The following is a 19,502-nucleotide window of genomic DNA, read 5'->3' on the forward strand; positions in this document are numbered from 1 at the left end:
CAGGCTTCAAGAACAATAAACGCATTGGCTAATGCATTTTTGTGTGATCAGTAAATAATAGGATATTTCGAAAAAACATTCAAAAAGATGTACGCACCATAGATATATCAGCATTATCACCCCACAGGGTTTTTGAACATTTCAATTAGGATACAGACTGCAAGACCAAACATAAAATTGGTTATCTTTTTATTGCGAATCCAGAGATTCTGTACTTGTAGCTAAATTCCACTCGATGTGAAATCAATATAAATACATTAAAAGATAACAAAATGGATTGAAGGTGACAATGCAGTCAAGTGGTGAGTCACAGAAACTTAAAACTTGAGCCTCTGTGCACATGTTGTTGGAAAGGTGGCTTCGGGGATGTGAGGATTCTGTCGTAGACTGTGAAATGCTTACTTCACAGCTTCTTAGATCTAGAGAAGGGATGGACCATTGTTATGACAACAGACATCATCATCATATTTACTTTACACTCATGTCCCTCCTTCATTGTTATGAAATGCATTTTAAGGACAACATTTTTTACATTTTCCTTCAAGTTCTTAGAAAAGCATCGCACAAAGACAAGTAAGCCATTAGGCAGATTTTTCAGTTTTTAATTGACAAAAAAAAAAAACTTTCAATTATGTTTTGTAATGCATTTTGAACTATTTTAACAACTAAGAAATTGCATACATCAACCTTTAAAAACTTTTTACTTACATCATCAATGTCCTCATCATCATCGCCGATATCATCAAACTGAATCTCATCATCATCACCAGGCCCGAAGGTATCAGTCTCGTTGATTTTAGCTGTAAGGCACCAACAGTAAAAATTTAAAGTGACATTTTTAATTAGTGCGGCAAAAGACGCACATCTTTCAAGCTAGGTAATGTTTCCCAAATAGGGATCAAATAAACTTACCGTGTTCTGGAAGCTCTCCATAGGCTTTCAGACTTCGAGCTTCATCAGCATTATACTTCAAAATGACATCTGCTTTGTTATCCTGATAATACAGTTTAGAATTTATTCTAAATAAACACTTGCATAAAAACCCCAAAAGAATAAGGTTTTAAGTACCAAAAACACTGTAAACTTCATTTGTAGGCAAACAACAATACAGAATCCATTTGTAATTTACTAAAAAAAATTTAAACAAACATACCTGGTAATCCCTTAATCCAATGAGTATAATGTCTGACGTGTTAATCCAAACCTTACACAAAAAGTGTTACAATAATTAGATTTCTGCTTCTAACCAATACATTTAAAGACAGTCTGTCCCATGCAGAATATACCATTGCGCTGTCATACCTAACATTAATTTAATCAGTTAATTAGTTTCATCAGATGATATTGACTAATTGGTCTAAACCATTCTATCACTCCCCTAAGACCCACAATCCACCCCATTCACATATTGATTACACAATGCTGAATCTGCATTCAGCTTGACGCTTTACAGACTGGAGCTGTAAATGCACCTTTTTCCGGAGCTTTCCTCGAATGTGACAAAGCCGCTTGACTCCATCAAAGCACATGGCCTCCAATCTGCCATTCCCCAACATCTTAATGACCTGAGCATATTCTAGAAAATAGAAAAAATAATATCATTAAAAGCTGAAATTAGTTAAAAATTAGGTATTAGGAAAAGACTAACTGTCTTAGTCTTCACCTAATGTATACATTGAAAATGTATAATGAGTAGTAAAATAATAATGTACCCTGTCCATCCTCTTTGAATACCAGCTCCCTCTTCTCTGATTCATTTTCATTCTTACCACGTCGCCGATTTTTACCTCCTTTACCTGTACAAGGAAGCACGAAAATTGGATAAGGCACTATAATACTTACACAATCATTTTTATGGGTTTAATCATAAAACAGGGCAATGATGACTATGGAATATTATCATGCACAACATCTACAACAAAAAAAATAATGAAACCATTTGTTAACCATTGCAACAGCAGTATCTTTCCCTTTAGATGTATCATATGTGGCGATTCAAACTATTGGATTAGCCCGATACATTGTTTCCTAATGACTGAGCAACGTACGCATCCATTCGAGAACATCAACGTGATGACGTAAAGTATGACAACTTTATTTTGTGTAATCTTAGTAGATATTCCGATTTAAGCCAAAGATATTTAGTCCCTAAAGGAGGTTGGTTAAACGTGTCTCAGGATGGTTAGTTTATTGATTAAACGTTAGACGATTTAACGAGCTATAATGCACTATGTTTAACCTCTTCATTAAAAAACTGCGTAACACAATGCAGTTCGGGACAAAATCATTTTTACTCATGGCGACAATTCGCGTTTATTTATCTGCCAAGCGTCAAAATAAAATATTTCACATAACGTTACGCTCACCAGCACACTTTACCTTGTTTGCTAAATTGGAAGCTAACATCTCACACGAGTTTCATTAAAAACGTCTTACCTTTGTTTTTCGGCATATTTTTTACAACAGGTCGACAACTTTCTTATGACGTTTAGAAACGACAGCGAATTATAACAATATGTTAAATATTTTACTTAAACGAGCAGCTGCGATGTGACCAAAGCCGCTAGTGAGATAAAATGAGATTGACGCATGCGCAAGACGCCACAGTCAACAGCACAAAACTTTATTGACAACTGACACAAGATCAAACTACGGATTCGCTAAAAATGATTTATAAAATGTAACCGAATTATATATTATTATTATTATATATTAATATTACATTTATATACATGCATATTTATATACAAACTTTATTACATAGTATTATAATAAGTGAATTATATTACTATTTACAATTAATGAAGTGAAACATATTAAAATGTAATTATATTTAAACATAAAATGTGTCCCACACATAAAAAATACTGTAACACTTTAGTTTACCGTTTATAGTCAACTTTAATAAAGTATACAGCAGACCGTGCTCCTGTTCAATAGGGGGCGCCAATTGAATAATTAACATCTTCAGTAACATCAGAAGAAACAACAACATTGTTTTCAGCATATGGTTTTCAGCATGATTACTGAACCTAAAACATAACTAGGGAGTGCATGTACAAATAAGAGAACTTCCGAGAACTAAAGTTGAATACATTGAATTCAAACCACAGATACTGATCATTTGTAAACGATATGGCACATAAATGTGATGTTGGCGGTTGTCCAAACCGATCGGACACGATTATTCATTACATGTTACCAGAGGATCCGAAAAGACGCAGCGTGTGGATGAAATTTATGGAAGACAGTAAACCAAGTGGAGAAAGCGTGTCTTCTTCATCTCGGGTGTGCGGTGAACATTTCTCTGAGGAGTGCTATTTTAAATTGGATCTGGGTTACACCACATGCAAAATATTAGGCATAGATGCTGTGCCCACGATCTTCTGTGTAAATCGAGCATTTGAGACTCCAAACAATATACAGAATGAGGTAAGACTGTTATAAAAACATAGCCATTACTGTAAAACATTACTGTTGTTGTTATATACATCGTCCTTCAAACTCTGTATTGCTTTATTTGACAGGAAACAGATAACACGTGCACAATCACCATTTCTGAGACCATTTCACTTGCCTGCGTCAAAGACGAACCTTTTGAATATGATTTAAATGACAGCATATCATTCCAAGAAGATCTAAACTCCTCACTGGATGATAGTTTTAAACCTGAGGAAAGTGAGCTGGCTATTACTGAAGACATGGACATAGAGGAAGGCGACCAAGGCCAAGATATGAAGGGAAATAAAGGCACTTCAACTGTAATTGTTGAGATTAGAGAAGGTGTTAAGGTCAAGTTTTTCAGTTGTTTGACTTGTGGGGAGAGGTTTAGTAGTAAACGTACCCTTATGAAGCATCAACGGGCAAGTCACCCGAGGCAAAAAGATGAATCAGAAGTTAAAGAGACGATTTTTGTTTGTACAACTTGTGGGGAGAAATTTCCTAAAATGCGTTTCCTAATGCAACATAGAGCCGTACACAATGATTACACTACTGATAAAAGGTACAAGTGCCAGCAATGTGAGAAGAGTTTTTCCTGGGAGTCTTCTTGGAAAGCTCACCTGAAAGTTCACGAGTTTGGAGAGTCCATATTGCCACACGCTTGCCATTTATGTCCCAGACGCTTCGGCTACAAAGTGGCTCTTGCGGCACACGTGAAATTTCACTCTGGAAAAATTGCGAGCGCATGCCCCATGTGCGAAAAGAGCTTTCCAACCAGAAGTTTACTCGGTCAGCACATCAAAACATCCCATGCTCGGAAAAAAGTCACGTGTAAGACTTGCAATATCACTTTCTCCAAAGTCAAAACCTATATCAAACACTTGAACAAACATAATGTGGAAGAGGCCGATATGGAGATTTCGGAGGCTGAAATAAATGTTCTGGCTGAGAGTGCAACAGATCTATCAGCAGTAGAATCAGCAGCAGATCCAATGGTGATAGAATCTGTGACGGATCAATCGGAGATAGAATTAGTGGTAGAATCAGCAGCAGATCATTCTGCGGTAGAATCAGCAGCAGATCCAATGCTGGTAGAATCAGTGACTGATCCATCGGAAATAGAAATAGTGGTAGAATCAGCAGCAGATCCTTCGGCGGTAGAATCAGCAGCAGATCCTTCGGTGGTAGAATCAGCAGCAGATCCTTTGGCGATAGAATCAGCAGCAGATCATTCGGCGGTAGAATCAGCAGCAGATCCAATGGTGGTAGAATCAGTGACGGATCCATCGGAAATAGTATCAGTGGTAGAATCAGCAGCAGATCAGTCGGCAGCAGAGTCAGCAACAGAATCAGTAGCAGAATCAGCAGCAGATCCATCAGCAGTAGAATCAGCAGCAGACCTATTGGGGGCAGATCTATCAATGGTAGAATCAGCAGCAGATCCATTGGGGGCAGATCCATTGATGGTAGAATCAGCAGCAGATCCATCAATAACAGATCCATCGATGGTAGAATCAGCAGCATATCCATTAACAGTAAAAACATCAGGAGATCAATCAGCAGCAGATCCATCAATAGCAGATCCATCGATGATAGAATCAGCAGCTGATCCATCAATAACAGATCCACTGATGGTAGAATCAGCAGCAGATCCATCAATAACAGATCCATCGATAGTAGAATCAGCAGCTGATCCATTAACAGTAAAAACATCAGGAGATCAATCAGCAGCAGATCAATCAATAGCAGATCCATCGATGATAGAATCAGCAGCAGATCCAACAAAAACAGATCCATCGATGATAGAATCAGCAGCAGATCCATCGATGATAGAATCAGCAGCAGATCCATCGATGATAGAATCAGCAGCAGATCCATCGATGATAGAATCAGCAGCAGATCCATCGATGATAGAATCAGCAGCAGATCCAACAATAACAGATCCATCGATGATAGAATCAGCAGCAGATCCATCGATGATAGAATCAGCAGCAGATCCAACAATAGCAGATCCATCGATGATAGAATCAGCAGCAGATCCATCAACAATGATAGAATCAGCAGCAGATCCATCAATGATAGAATCAGCAGCAGATCCATCAATGTTAGAATCAGCAGCAGATCCATCAATAGCAGATCCATCGATGATAGAATCAGCAGCAGATCCATCGATGTTAGAATCAGCAGCAGACCCATCAATAGCAGATCCATCGATGACAGAATCAGCAGCAGATCCATCGATGACAGAATCAGCAGCAGATCCATCAATGATAGAATCAGCAGCAGATCCATCAATGATAGAATCAGCAGCAGATCCATCGATGTTAGAATCAGCAGCAGATCCATCAATAGCAGATCCATCGATGATAGAATCAGCAGCAGATCCATCGATGTTAGAATCAGCAGCAGACCCATCAATAGCAGATCCATCGATGACAGAATCAGCAGCAGATCCATCAATGATAGAATCAGCAGCAGATCCATCGATGTTAGAATCGGCAGCAGATCCATTGATGATAGAATCAGCAGCAGATCCATCAATGATAGAATCAGCAGCAGATCCATCAATGATAGAATCAGCAGCAGATCCATCGATGATAGAATCAGCAGCAAATCCATCAATAGCAGATCCATCGATGATAGAATCAGCAGCAGATCCTTCAATATCAGATCTATCGATAAAAGAATACGCAAGAGATCCATCGATGGTAGAATCAGCAGCAGCAGAATCATCAATTGTAGAATCAGCAGCAGATCCAACAGTACTTGAGGTTGCGGAGTCTGAAGAGGCACAGAGTGTTCTGGAAAAGGAACTTACCCAAGATAATCATGAAGAGGAAAAAAGCAAGGATCATGCTTTCACACAATAAGGGATATCCGTCGTCCACTTGTGGCTTTCATAACATTTCTTTTTCAACGTACTGTATGATAGATTATAGTGGCTTGCTTGTAGTTTGAGCTTTATTTTTTCATTTGAAAATTGATTTTCTTTAGTCAGGTTTGTAGTTAAGGACCTAATCTAATCATGTAAACTAAATAGTGCATATTTTAGGTAGACTTATGTCTTTGTTACATAACACCATGTACATACATTCTTATTCACGGTAGAAAGCGTAAAGTGTTATTAGTATTATGTTGCTGAATTCACAGAATAATGTGTACTTGAAAGATGCATTTCATATAAATAATAAAATGTATTTTCATTGCTTTAAGTCTATTGGTGCATTTCATCCTTAAATCCTGTTTTATCGGTAAGCTCTAAAAATAAAAAGGCAGATGTAAAAATATTAATTCACTAATGTATTATATTAAACATTTTTTGTTAATACTCAGCAAATTAAGCAAAGTTTATTGTATAAACCAACATAATCAACCACATGAAGGATTTAGAATTCACAGACAGTTTTATTAAAAATGGCAATCCTTTATTTTCTACCTGTACAAAAAGGAAAGAACAGGATAGCAGCTTGCTTACATGGACAGCAACATTTTTCCAGCACTCGTCCGAGACAACAAAAATAAAAATAAATGTACAACAATGCAACAAATTTAAACAATAACTGCAAACCTGTAAGGAATTAGAAGTGGTTAAAAAATAAGAGAAAACATCCTCAATCATGCTCATGACATATCCACTTCCAAAGCGCTACTAGCTAATATAGCATCTTGCCCATGCACATTTATAAAAAAATATGTCAAGTCTCTCAGTAGTCACTTGATAAAGTCACTACATATATCTCTGAGCAATTCAATACTTCTCTACATACAACAAATACACAGGTCAGCAGGTGTTAGGTGAGGCGATACAGCTGTATACGTTTTCGTCCCAGCTTATTTTTTTGTATTGCATTTCACCTGAGTTCTCCGTTTGACATTCTGTGCTGCTTATATATGGGTCTCCGCTGCATTGTTGTGCTTTGGACCTCTTTTCACGTGATGTGTAAAAAGTATGTTGAGCTAACGCAAGCAGCTATCATACAACCATTCAGACATCAGCGGCTGCTCTTATAGTCTCGTTTGAGTTTCCCAGACGGGTCCCAGTTAAGAATGACTATGAAAATAAAGTGTGCTGGGATACATCAAAGCTAGTACGGGTTAGTGGAACTTCAGCTTATGAAATAATACATCAGCGTATGATGTCAGTGGCTTTCCAGAGTTTAAATAAGGTAGAAGTGCAAAAGATTTAAGTAAGGACAGGATAAAAATTGAATATTCAGTGTTGACCTGAAATCACAGAATGTATACTTTATATAACACCCCCATACAACTGGAGCTTTATTTGACTATGTGCGCACAAAAAAAGTGCAGATGGACTTTATGATGTCATAACTTTACTGCCTAAAATCATAAAACATAAACTTCCTAGCTTTATATATATATATTTTTAAGATACAGCATGTTACAGATTTATATATCATACTGTATACTCAAAAGTGTTTGCTGCTCAGATAAAGTCCACAGAATTCCCCCGATTCTTCGTCTGTTTGCGTTTGGAGGCAGCAATGATTGTACGGATATTCAACATTTCATTGGCCCACGTAGAGATGGAAGATTTCGATTGTCCACCAGGGGTCCCCAGTATCAACGCTTGGCTCCGAGGCCTTGACGCAAGGTGGGCAGCCAGCAAACCGAGTTTAGTCTGTGCTTAAACCAAGCTAAAGGTCATGGGATTGGAGGTGGCAGGTATGTGATCATAAAGCAGTGGAGGTCATTTTCTTCACCCCTCTGCGCTGAGCAAGAATAGAGCAACCCACGGGTTCGAGCACTGGAGGAATATTCATATTCAAGGCAGAGTAGGTAGCAGCCATCGCCCCCTGCAGGAGAAAAGATTTAACACATAAGAAAAACAAATCTGTATGCATATATAAGTACTCTAAAGACTCTTTAACTTATGGAACAAACCTTAACCAAATGGGGGGCGTCATGTCTATTGAGCTGGTATTTGGGGAGGTGCTCTTTGTGAACAATCCATGGATGTCTTAACACCTGCGCAGCCGTCAGTCTTTGATGGGGATCTACATGCAACATGTTAGACACCAAGTCCTGCAGAAAACATCATAAACAGGTGCTTGACGTCTCATTTTGATCATTGTTTGCTGGTGACTCTCTATGGAGATACTCCTAGAAAGGTGTGGCAATGTAAGGGCCGATCATGTTGGACTTAGGGTGGACATAGTAGTATGCACGCAAACATAGTTTTGGGTAATTCTGACCTGCGAATTTGTATGATGAGATGTGTGACCAATAGCGGATTCATTTCTTTTTTCAATATTTTTTTTCGTCCAAACAGTGTATTGGACTTCTTTGTATTAGATATTATTGCATCCCTAAGATTTATTTAAAGGATTAGTCAATTTTCTTAAAAAAAAATCCAGATAATTTATTCACGACCATGTCATCCAAAATGTTTCTTTCGAGAAGAAATTATGTTTTTTGAGGAAAACATTCCAGGATTTTTCTCATTTTAATGGACTTTAATGGACCCAAACACTTAACAGTTTTAAAGCAGTTTAAAATTGCAGTTTCAAAGGACTCTAAACCTCCCAAACGCGGCGTAAGGGTCTTATCTAGCGAAACGATTGATAAAAACATGCATTTTTAAACCACAACTTCTCTTCTTCCTTTGGCTGTGTGACGAGCCAGCGCGACCTCACGTAATTGCGCAATGATGACGAAAGGTCACGTGTTACATATATGAAACGCACATTTGCGGATCATTTTAAACAATAAACTGACACAAAGACATTTATTAGTATCATTTGACACAACAACGTCGGCACGGTCCTCTTTCTCCACACTTGTAAACACTGGGCGCGTAGTTTCGCATACGTCATCCGTGACCTCTTGACGTGATGACGCACTACGTGAGATCGCGCTGGTGCGCCACACGAATGGAGGAAGACGAGAAGTTGTGGTTCAAAAGTGCATATTTTTTTATTTTTCTTTCCAAAAATGACAATCGTTTCGCTAGATAAGACCCTTATGCCTCGTTTGGGATAGTTTAGAGTCCTTTGAAACTGCAATTTTAAACTGCATTAAAATTGTTAAGTGTTGGGGTCCATTAAAATGAGAAAAATACTGGAATGCCCTCCTCAAAAAACATACCTTCCTCTCGACTGAACAAAAAAAGACATCAACATTTTGGATGACATGGTGGTGAGTAAATTTGTATAATTTATCTGGATTTTGGAAGAAAATGGACTAATCCTTTTAAATAGTTTTGAATAAAATTTGATTTAATATTTGAACTAGTCCAAGAGTGTAACATCATATCCTGTTTGTTGCTGTGTTTAAAATAATTTTGCATTCTTAAAATTTGGCATGGTGGCAACTTGAAAACTTTGGTTATCTTTGAAGCAGTTCTACACCCACCTTGGCCTCAGGTGAAACCGAATTCCAGTATCCCCCTGTGAGACAAAACTTCCCACTGCCTATCCGAGCCAGAATCTCCTCAGGTGTGTCCTCTGGGCCGTTCGCAAACGGAGTAAATCTGAGAAAAAAGCTCAGCGTCAAACACCGAAACACCTTTTAAAATATCCCAACTTCAGACCTAAGCTTACCTACTTACCCAGTTAACATTGTGTACAGAAGAACACCTAGACTCCAGATGTCACACGCAGCATCATAACCCTGCTTCTTCAGCACCTGGGAACCAAAGTGATTTAGTCTGATCAAGAACATCTGCTTTGTAGAAAACTGTTGCACCATCACAAGCAAAACAGAAAAATTTACCTCTGGGGCCACGAAGTTAGCAGTATAACAGGGTGTCATCAGGAGACCGTTTTCAGCTCTCAACTGCTTGGCGAAGCCAAAGTCACAAATTCGGATGGACTCTGGATTACCAGATTCATCGACGTAAAGAATGTTACTAGGCTTTAGATCTCTATGAACCACCTTTTGAGGAGGGAAAGATGTAAACATTAGATCAAAATAAAGGTAAATTCTCTTCATTATTATTCAACACATATTGAATGAACTTTTATTGTCATGAATGATGTACATGTACTTGTGTATATAAATATAAACAATATAGCAACAGCACAGGTTAAGGTGCAGTGCAGTGCTCAATATAATGCATATTTTTGTGTCTCAGAAGTTATAGGTTACGTACCCCTTGAGCATGCAGGTATTCCACAGTTTTTGTGATGGTGTAAAGCACAGCGCTTGCTTCCCTTTCGGAGAAGAATTTCTGTCTGAGAATTTTATCCAGTAGCTCACCGCCCTTCAGCAGCTCCGTCACCAGATAGACTGAGCGCCCATCATCGTAAACCTGCAAGCATTGCCATGGACAGCTCAGAGAGAATTAGAGATGGAGACAACCTCATACATGGATGTTTGTGATGAGATGCAATCAATACTGCCAGGAAACAGGGATGCATTTCTGTAAGTCAATCATTTCTAATGTATGGAAACATAAAACTAATACACTGCTAAATGAATAGGAAAGACAGAGCTCCTGCTCTGAGTCATTTGTAAAAGAAAATAATAGCAGGAACTCATTATGGTATTCACTCTTTCTAACAATGGAAACCTCTGAGCAAAATCGCTTCAGGTAAACACATTGTCTTTTGGAACGAACCAGACATTAATATAACTGTGTTCGGCCAATAACACAAATGGCAATACAAGATGATGCCCATCATCCTTTTACAGTTGTGTTTGTAGGATTACATACACTTGCAAATGTATATTGTTTAAAATAAAGGTTTTAAATTGACCTTAGTACTGTGTTGAATTAGCTTGAAAAAGAGGATTTTTATATAAATTTTTTATATTATATTAATTTTATATAATTAAAAAAAAAAGTTTTTAAAAATCATATGATTAGATATGATACAATCTACAATATATATGTGGCTACAAAACCGTCCAGGTCATAAGTACCAAGGGTATATTTGTAGCAATAGCTAACAATACATGAGTATGTATGGATCAAAAAATTATTATATTTTATGCCAAAAATTATATTAAAAAAATATTTTTATGCCAAAAATTATTATAAAAAATTTTGAAGTAAAGATCATGTTTCATGAAGATATTTTGTACATTTTCTACCATAATTATATCAAACATTTATTTAATATAAGTAATATGTGTTGCTAAGGACTTAAAAAGGCGATTTCTCCGTATTTAGATTTTTCCACCCTTAGTTTCAGATTTTCCAAATATTGTCTCAAGCTTATTCAGTTTTTAGATGATGTATGAATCACATTTTTAACAAATTGACCTTTGTGACTGGTTTTGTGGTCCAGGGTCATATGCTAGAGGGATGGAGGGACTCAGATTGTCATATACTGTCTGTACAGAGCAGGGCCCAAAAGAAAAAAGGTTGTGAACCACTGATATAAACCATAAATAATCATAGAAAAAAACAATGCTAAAAATCAATTGAAAAATTTGTAAATTTAGTTGTTATTTTGACTTGTGTTAATCTGTCAAGTGAAATTCAGCTTATTCAGTGCAGTGTTACTTTAAAAAACAAACAAAATTAAATGTTTTCATCCCTCTTATTTTATTATGTTTATTGTGCAATGCAAACTTTTGATCACAACTGTATAAAAGAAAATATAAGTGAATGTGTCCTTGTTTTAGATCACTCACGTCTTTCAGTGTGATTATATTTGGATGCTGTCCATAGCGTAACAGAATTTCCACCTCATCCGTTGGATCCCTTTTGGCTTTATTGATTATCTAAACATCATATAAATATAGATGCATTAGTTTCCAGGAAACTTCACACAGGACAAAACTTTGTGCCAATGCAATATAAGACTGTAATCTTAGCAAGAAGCATGCATCAAAGAGTCAATACAAAAACTAGCTTCGATTCTAATTACATTTTCAAAGTGATACTATGCAGTTGCATACTATTTTAGCATATTCTAAAGTGGTTGCTACGGGGTTGCTATGATATTCTGGTAGTCCCTAGATATAAGTTTGATGTAAGTTTATAGGATCCCCCCCCCTAAACTTAATCTGACCATCCTCACCTTCACTGCATACTCCATGCCTGTGCTCTTCTGTATGCAACGTTTGCAGATCGAATATGAGCCGACTCCGATATCCTCCTTTACCTCGTACGCATCACTGAACTGATTCACATTTCTGTGTAGCTGCTATAAAACAGTGAAAATAACAATGTAGTTCTGTCATAAATCCTGACCCAAGACACGGGTATTACAGCATGCATTATGTGGAAAGAGGTTTAATCTGCAGTTTAAATGCATCACAAATGGGTCTGAGTTTTAGAGTGCATATACCTGAACTATAGAAGTCATGCTGTTACTCTGCAGGGGCTGACTCTCTTCTTCTGGGGTTATAGCCACAAAACTAAAACCTCTAAAGAGTTGATTAGCATTGGCACTGGGTGGTACACCTGGTGAGTCTAAACAAACACACACACAAACACACAGTGTTTTCTCATCCTTAAATACATCATTAGATAATCCAACAATGCTTTCAAAAGGTCTAGAAGCATTTAATTAAATGGGTTTTATATTCAGCAGGTATTGAATTGGCGCATTGTGCATTTGTCTGAAAGGGGATTAATGAGAGGCCTGCCTATCTGTCTAGGATCAAACATAGCAGTAGATGTACCTTTGGGAGTTTTGGCTGTGAATTCTGGGTCAAAGTAGAATGTGTCATCTGGTCTGCCAGAGGCTGGTTTAAAGGGTGGATGCAACTCTCTTCTAAATAATTTCTTCAAGAAACAGGCCATTGAAAGACATGTTACAACTATGCAATGACTAATGCAAAGTCTAATTTCTACATTAAGAAGATGCATACTTACATTCCAATCAATATTAGCATAAAAGGGATGCCGCTTTATTTCTTCGACTCCATCTGGACCCGCACCTGCAGTTGCAATTGTGAAAACATTTATGCTTTACATGCATAACAAACAAATATGCATAACTCAATACCATAAACATTGATTCAATCTAATGTGCGAGTCTTTTGCTTACCTAATCTATTGGAAGGATTTCGTTTGAAAAGGCTCCTGAGGAGACTCTGAGCTTCTGAACTCAAAAACTGAGGCATTCCAAGCTTAGCCCTATGAAAAGAAGAGGACAAGAATGAAGCCAGATGTCATAGTATGATGAATATCAAAACATCAACATGGCAAGCCCCAATTATTCACTTTTTTCGGAGTCCGGTTGCATAGGTTTAATCATTACCTCTTTGAAAACAAAATCCTGAGTTCTGAGAAACTTAAGCCTGATTAGACCATTAGCATCGCGCAAAAAATAACCAAAGAGTTTCTATATTTTTACTATTTAAAACTTGACTCTTTTGTAGTTACATCGTGTACTAAGACAGACAAAAAATTAAAAGTTGTGATTTTCTAGACAGATATAGCGAGGAACTATACTCTCATTCTGGCGTAATAATCAAGGACTTTGCTGCTGTAACATGGCTGCAGGAGGCATAATGATATTACGCAGCAGCCGGAAATAGTCCCCTTAGTAACTTTCAATGGCAGGGGACTATTTTCGGGCAGTGCGTAATATCACTACGCCTGCTGCTGCCATGTTACAGCAGATTATTGATTATTACGCCAGAATGAGAGTATAGTTCCTAGCCATATCGGCCTAGAAAATTGCATCTTTTAATTTTCTGTCAGTCTTAGTATACGCTGTAACTACAGAAGAGTCCAGTTTTAAATAGGAAAAATATCGAAACTCTTTGGTTATTTTTTGCGCGATGCTAATGTTCTAATCAGATTCAATGGATTGTGCTAAGCTATGCTAAAAGTGGTAGCGTCAGACCCAGAAATCAGCTGAATGGATTTCAAAAAGGTAAAAATCAAGTGTTTAACTCTAGGGGAGCCGGAAAATTAGCATATTTCAAAAAAAGTGGAGTGTCCCTTTAAAGTATCAAGGTCACTAATCACTAAAACCATCAATTATTTTGATGCTACAATATGGAACGGACTTCATGCCAAAAGTCAAAATCAAGCTAAAGGTCAGATAACAAGGGCCAAATCAGTCACTGTCATCCACACTGATGTCACATCCAAAGCTAATACTTTTGGCCATGGCCCGGTCCTTATCAGCTTCTCCAGAAGCCTCAAATAACCCGTTTTGGACTATTACAGTGTTCAAACCCTCATTTCGCCTGAGCTCTGAAGTACTGCAGTCCATTGAAATCACATTACCACAGCTTATCAAAGCCGTCAGTCTACGCAGGCCTTTGATTATAATCATCCATCACATGCGAAACCCTGGGCTTTATTTACTGCTCAGCAGGCTGTTTTATGACATGAAGTGTGGTTTCTTGTTTACTGATGGTTAAGTGGTTAGTCTTAAGGCTAAACAGCACTGTCGGCTGAACCAAGGGCACATCCTAACTGGAGCGGCACTTAGCATCCAGATGTTATGCTGAGCTATCCTGCCAAATTCTTCCATTTACCCTGAGTTTAGATTATAGAGGGATGTGAAGGTGGAAGGATGAGGTTGTCGTACTTACTTTAGTATCATGGTCATGGTTTCCTTGCGGTCTTTTCCTTGGAACGGCAGCGTTCCTGTTAGCATTTCAAACTAACAAAGAGACAAAACAGACAGAAAATTGATTCCTAATGTTTAAAGGCACAGTTTGCCTAAAATTTCATAATTTTATTATGTTTGAAATCACGCAAGGGTAAATAAAGGCAGAATTTTACTTTTTAGGTGAAATATGCCTTAAAAAGGTTAGGAGATGTTTTATCCAAAGCATTTGACACTTTATCAGTATGTGCATTACCTGGGAATCGAACCCACAACCTTTTGCACTACTAATATACAAGTTGAGCTACAAGGAAATTAAAATTAAAACAGCACCACTCGCTCACCATAAGCACACCATAGGACCACCAGTCAGCGCTATACGTATGTCCTCTCCGGTTCACCACCTCTGGGGCCATATACTCTACCGTCCCGCAGAAAGAGTATGCTTTGTTTTCATGATCAATCGACTCCTTACTGAGTCCAAAATCTGATACAAACAAATACACAACAAAATTCATTTTCCACACATTAATATATAACAATGTAAAAGTGCACAAAGCTGAAGTATAAGTGTGGTTTACACAGTTAAATCGTCCGTCTGGCTGCCAATGTGAAGCCCTAAACGTTCAAGGTGGCACAATGCTGATGCAGCTATCCCAACAATATGAAATTACCTACCTGTCAGCTTTATGTGGCCTTCCTCATCCAGGAGTATGCTGAAATGACACAGATTCACAGCATTAAACCGAGTATGAGCATCACACAAAAGTCTTCTTACTTTCTATTGCAACCATCGCCGTGAGCCACGTGCACATATCTCTCTTTTACTATTACTATTATCGTCATCATTATTGTCTTATTCTCTCCAGAGATAAATTGTTTATGGATGACCTTCAACACCGGCATCATGGAAGAATGACTGCTAGAGAAACCATGTGGAAAAAATTGTGGACAACACATACGGAAATCTGATTTATGAACATACACACATTCATACCGATACTTTAGGATTTCACAAATTTAAAAAGTTCTCATAGTAAATATATGCAACATTCATTTGAAAATAACACAAAAATGTGACATTGGACCACAAAACCAGTAATAAGGGTCACATTTTTGATTGAGAATTATACATTATCTAAAAGTTTACTAAATAAGCTCTCCCTTGATGTATGCTTTATTAGGATAGGAAATATTTGGCCAAGATACAAATATTCAATCATCTGGAATCTGAGGGTACAAAAAATAGTAATGTGTCAAATATTGAGAAAATCACCTTTAAAGTTGTCCAAACAAAGTCCTTAGCAACACATATTACTTAGTTATTTACGGTAGGAATTCTAGGAAATGTACAAAATATCTTCATGGAACATGATCATTACTCAATATCCTAATGATTTTTGGCATAGAAAAATCTATAATTTTAAACCATACAATGTAATGTTGGCTATTGCTACAAATATACATGTGTGACTTGAGGTTTTGTGGTCCAGGGCCACATATAACATGTTTTGAATAAACAGCTTGAATAACTGTGTCACAATATAGATATATAAATACATACATACATACAAATACACTTTAGGGCGGTTTCCCGGACAGGGTTTAACTTATTCCAGTACTAGGTCTGAGTTATTTTAGGACATTTAAGAAGTTTTTACAAACAAACCTTACAAAAAATGTGCATCTTGAGACAAAACAATGGCACTGATATACGTGTTAAAATATGTCAGTACAAGGTGTTTTGAAATTAAATCAGGTCATACATGCATTTTAGTCTCGGACTAGGATAAGCCCTGTCCGGGAAACCACCCCATTATATTTCACCCCTTTATGTCTCAAACAAATGAAGAGTTTGGTTCCAAAACACGATAAGCGCCATTTAAAAAAAATAGTTACCACCAAAATCAGTATTTTATCAGGTCAGTATTAAAAGGTAAATTAATTTTACGCAAAATCTGATATCCGCCATGTTATTCTGTCATCTTTTCTCCCTTTTTCCCGAAACGTGATAAGCGCCAGTCCTACTTCTCTGCAGAATGCGATAAATCCGCTCAACAAATCACAGTGCACCATTCACGCATTGTAAACAACAATATCAGCGCTTTGAATACACACAGAATCTAGTTTTCTCATCTACTTTGTACTTCGTGCTCAACAAACAAACAAACAAAAAATAAAACTTTTGATGGCATTGATAAACCTGTGGTGGTTTTCTGTGGCGGGGAAGAAACGGGGCCACTCGGGCGACGGAAAAATGCTAGTGTTGTTGCTTGTTCTCACACGACAGCATCAAGCTTCTCTCATGCTAACACATTGACCCCAGTGGATCTTATGAAAAACTTTTCATTATTTTACACAAAGTCAACAAAAATTGAGCAGGACCATAAACATTTTACAGCTGATCGCTGTCAAAAAAAGTTCAGCAACGACGTCCCAAGAATGAACGCAGCAATGATAGTGTTCTTAATATGACAAAGTAAGTGTTTTGATTAATACCATTAGTTTTTTTTAAATCAGTGTATACCACTAGTCAACTAAATGAATATAACATGGCAAAGAAGAATGCACATTTATATATTGATTCAATACATTTATTGCATTTTACCGGGATAATAAATCTTTGAAAATCAAATGATGGATTTTTTTTTGGATTATAACATAAAGATGCTATATGAAAGTTTGTAACAGAAAATTGTGGTTTTCATCTCGTAACTTTCTTGGTATAGAAAACAAGTTTTTACCGAAATTAGTCAAAATGGATTTATTGCGTTTTGGAACCAAACTCTTCAAATATTGTAATTATAAATATGCAAGTCCTCATACATGAAGTATAATTTTATTTGAGATATTTACATAAAGTCAACATTAGATGTCTGTATGGCAACTACTGTTCAGAAATTTGAAACTTTTACATTTTTTTATTTTTTCCACATTTAAGAATACTAGTAAACTCCTATGAACAATGGAATAAAAGCTATCGAATAAAACAAATGTAACTATGGGAATTATATTGTGACTAAACGCATCCAAAATACTAAATCAAAGCTATGTTGTATTCTAGCATTTTCAAAATAGCTACTCTTTTCCTAGAATTATCAAAATCATACTCTTGTCATTTCAAGTAGCTTCTTGAGATCCTACCTAGACATGCTTTTTAAATTATTAAAGAATTTTCCATCTATTCTGGGCTCTTATTGGCCGCTTTTTATTCATGATAGAAAATTTTATGATTTTTTATAGTGCAAGCTGCCCAAGCCGTTTAGATGATGTCATAAGAGAATGATCGCCACAACAGGGCGGAAGTACATTTTCAGATTTTGATTAAAGTTTATGAGGGCATATGAATTTTGACTTGCACGGATAAATGATTTATAATATTACACAAAAAAATAAGAATTGTTTTGATTTTAACGACTTTGAACTACTTTCAAACATTTATACATGACACCTTCAGCTGATGATAAACATTTCAGGAAATAATAATTGTACATCTATGTAAAGCTCCAAGTCTTAGAGCTTATAATATATAGTTTAAAAGGTCATATGTCTTTTGTACTCTGTAATAACTGTGTTTTTTAGCATAGGACACTCAAGTGCTTTATGATGATTTAAACTAGGAACAATCAGTACTTCTCTGGTTTCAGATCTCTGTAGATGATGCCGAGTCCATGCAGATGGTCCAAAGCCAAAGCCAGTTCAGCCAAATAAAACTTCACATCCTCTTCTGTGAACATCACCTAAGGGAAAACAAGACATTATAACATCAGAATCCAGAGTTTTAAGTTAGTTCTGAAAAAAGTATATCACTTGTTATGCATGCAATCAAATTTCTATGCAAGTGTCCAAAACCATTGTGTCCACTGTACATATCTGTGCACAGTATGCATTGGTTTACCTCTTTTGACAGGCGGGTGAAAAGATCCCCTCCCCTTAAGAAGTCCAGTATCAGATACAGCTTTCCTTCAGTCTGGAATGCTGCGAAAGGAGAGAGGGAATTGTGGGTAATTAGTTTACAGAACATTAAACTGACAGCTGTTCTTCATTCTGATTGGCTTACGACCAGCACTCACCATAGTGTAGCTTGACGATAAAGGGATGGTTAACCTCCACCAGAATGTCTCTTTCCATCTTAGTTCTGACCCGATCCCGTACTAAAAACACATTAATAACAGCACATAAGTAAACAGAACTTCTTTTAAAACTACATTCAATGAGTTTATTAACAACACATTCTCTCCTCTCCAATGTTCCCCCCCGCATAGAAATCTGGCACAGCAAAGTCACACAGATGGCAGCGGATGACTAATTAAATAAAGAAGAGGAAAAAATGCAGCGCAAGAAAGACCAGCAAGTTTACTCATGTGGATATTGATGCGTTTATTATATGGAAGGACTGTTTCTTAAAGGCCGAATCTTTCCATGCACATCTATTTACTCTTTTTAACAGATACATCTGGGAATTAAATAACCAAAATAATGGAATATACGGAAGTGGTTACTGTGGAAATGCTCGGAGAGATTTCTGAGTAATTTGTATTCCCGAGTGATACCGAGACTTTTGAACTGGTTTCA

At 37.0% G+C, this 19,502-nt stretch overlaps 3 protein-coding genes across 11 annotated transcripts in view; 1 reads left to right on the forward strand and 2 right to left on the reverse strand.

Annotated features, from left to right (window-relative positions):
• Window positions 1-172: 172 nt before the first annotated feature.
• Window positions 173-2,603, reverse strand: eif1axb (eukaryotic translation initiation factor 1A X-linked b). Its single transcript, XM_055181841.2, has 7 exons — window positions 2,437-2,603; window positions 1,713-1,796; window positions 1,473-1,576; window positions 1,154-1,204; window positions 913-994; window positions 709-800; window positions 173-419 (listed from the first exon to the last, which is right to left on the reverse strand). The coding sequence occupies exons 1-7, from the start codon at window positions 2,450-2,452 to the stop codon at window positions 414-416; spliced, it is 435 nt and encodes a 144-aa protein (XP_055037816.1). The 5' UTR covers window positions 2,453-2,603; the 3' UTR covers window positions 173-413.
• Window positions 2,604-2,963: 360 nt separating this feature from the next.
• On the forward strand, window positions 2,964-6,653 carry LOC129426653 (uncharacterized). Its single transcript, XM_055183091.2, has 2 exons — window positions 2,964-3,432; window positions 3,528-6,653. Exons 1-2 carry the CDS (start codon window positions 3,136-3,138, stop codon window positions 6,309-6,311), a joined length of 3,081 nt encoding a protein of 1,026 aa, XP_055039066.2. The 5' UTR covers window positions 2,964-3,135; the 3' UTR covers window positions 6,312-6,653.
• Window positions 6,654-6,844: 191 nt separating this feature from the next.
• rps6ka3b (ribosomal protein S6 kinase, polypeptide 3b) overlaps window positions 6,845-19,502 on the reverse strand; it is a 45,906-nt gene continuing 33,248 nt past the window's right edge. For 8 of the 9 annotated variants that reach the window (XM_055183099.2, XM_055183098.2, XM_055183092.2 and 5 more), the window contains 18 exons: window positions 19,001-19,081; window positions 18,826-18,905; window positions 18,561-18,667; window positions 15,606-15,643; window positions 15,272-15,414; window positions 14,911-14,981; window positions 13,407-13,495; window positions 13,232-13,296; window positions 13,039-13,141; window positions 12,702-12,826; window positions 12,432-12,557; window positions 12,043-12,132; window positions 10,553-10,711; window positions 10,174-10,335; window positions 10,010-10,086; window positions 9,814-9,931; window positions 8,344-8,484; window positions 6,845-8,255 (listed from right to left, as the gene is read on the reverse strand). In XM_055183099.2, the coding sequence (XP_055039074.1) occupies window positions 8,133-8,255; window positions 8,344-8,484; window positions 9,814-9,931; window positions 10,010-10,086; window positions 10,174-10,335; window positions 10,553-10,711; window positions 12,043-12,132; window positions 12,432-12,557; window positions 12,702-12,826; window positions 13,039-13,141; window positions 13,232-13,296; window positions 13,407-13,495; window positions 14,911-14,981; window positions 15,272-15,414; window positions 15,606-15,643; window positions 18,561-18,667; window positions 18,826-18,905; window positions 19,001-19,081 (1,898 nt within the window). In that variant the 3' untranslated portion in view covers window positions 6,845-8,132. The remainder of the gene's footprint in view (window positions 8,256-8,343; window positions 8,485-9,813; window positions 9,932-10,009; window positions 10,087-10,173; window positions 10,336-10,552; window positions 10,712-12,042; window positions 12,133-12,431; window positions 12,558-12,701; window positions 12,827-13,038; window positions 13,142-13,231; window positions 13,297-13,406; window positions 13,496-14,910; window positions 14,982-15,271; window positions 15,415-15,605; window positions 15,644-18,560; window positions 18,668-18,825; window positions 18,906-19,000; window positions 19,082-19,502) is intronic. The other variant, XM_055183093.2, reaches the window with a different exon arrangement.

This window comes from Misgurnus anguillicaudatus, chromosome 25 (assembly GCF_027580225.2).
Source record: "Misgurnus anguillicaudatus chromosome 25, ASM2758022v2, whole genome shotgun sequence".
Classification (NCBI taxonomy): Eukaryota; Metazoa; Chordata; class Actinopteri; order Cypriniformes; family Cobitidae; genus Misgurnus; species Misgurnus anguillicaudatus.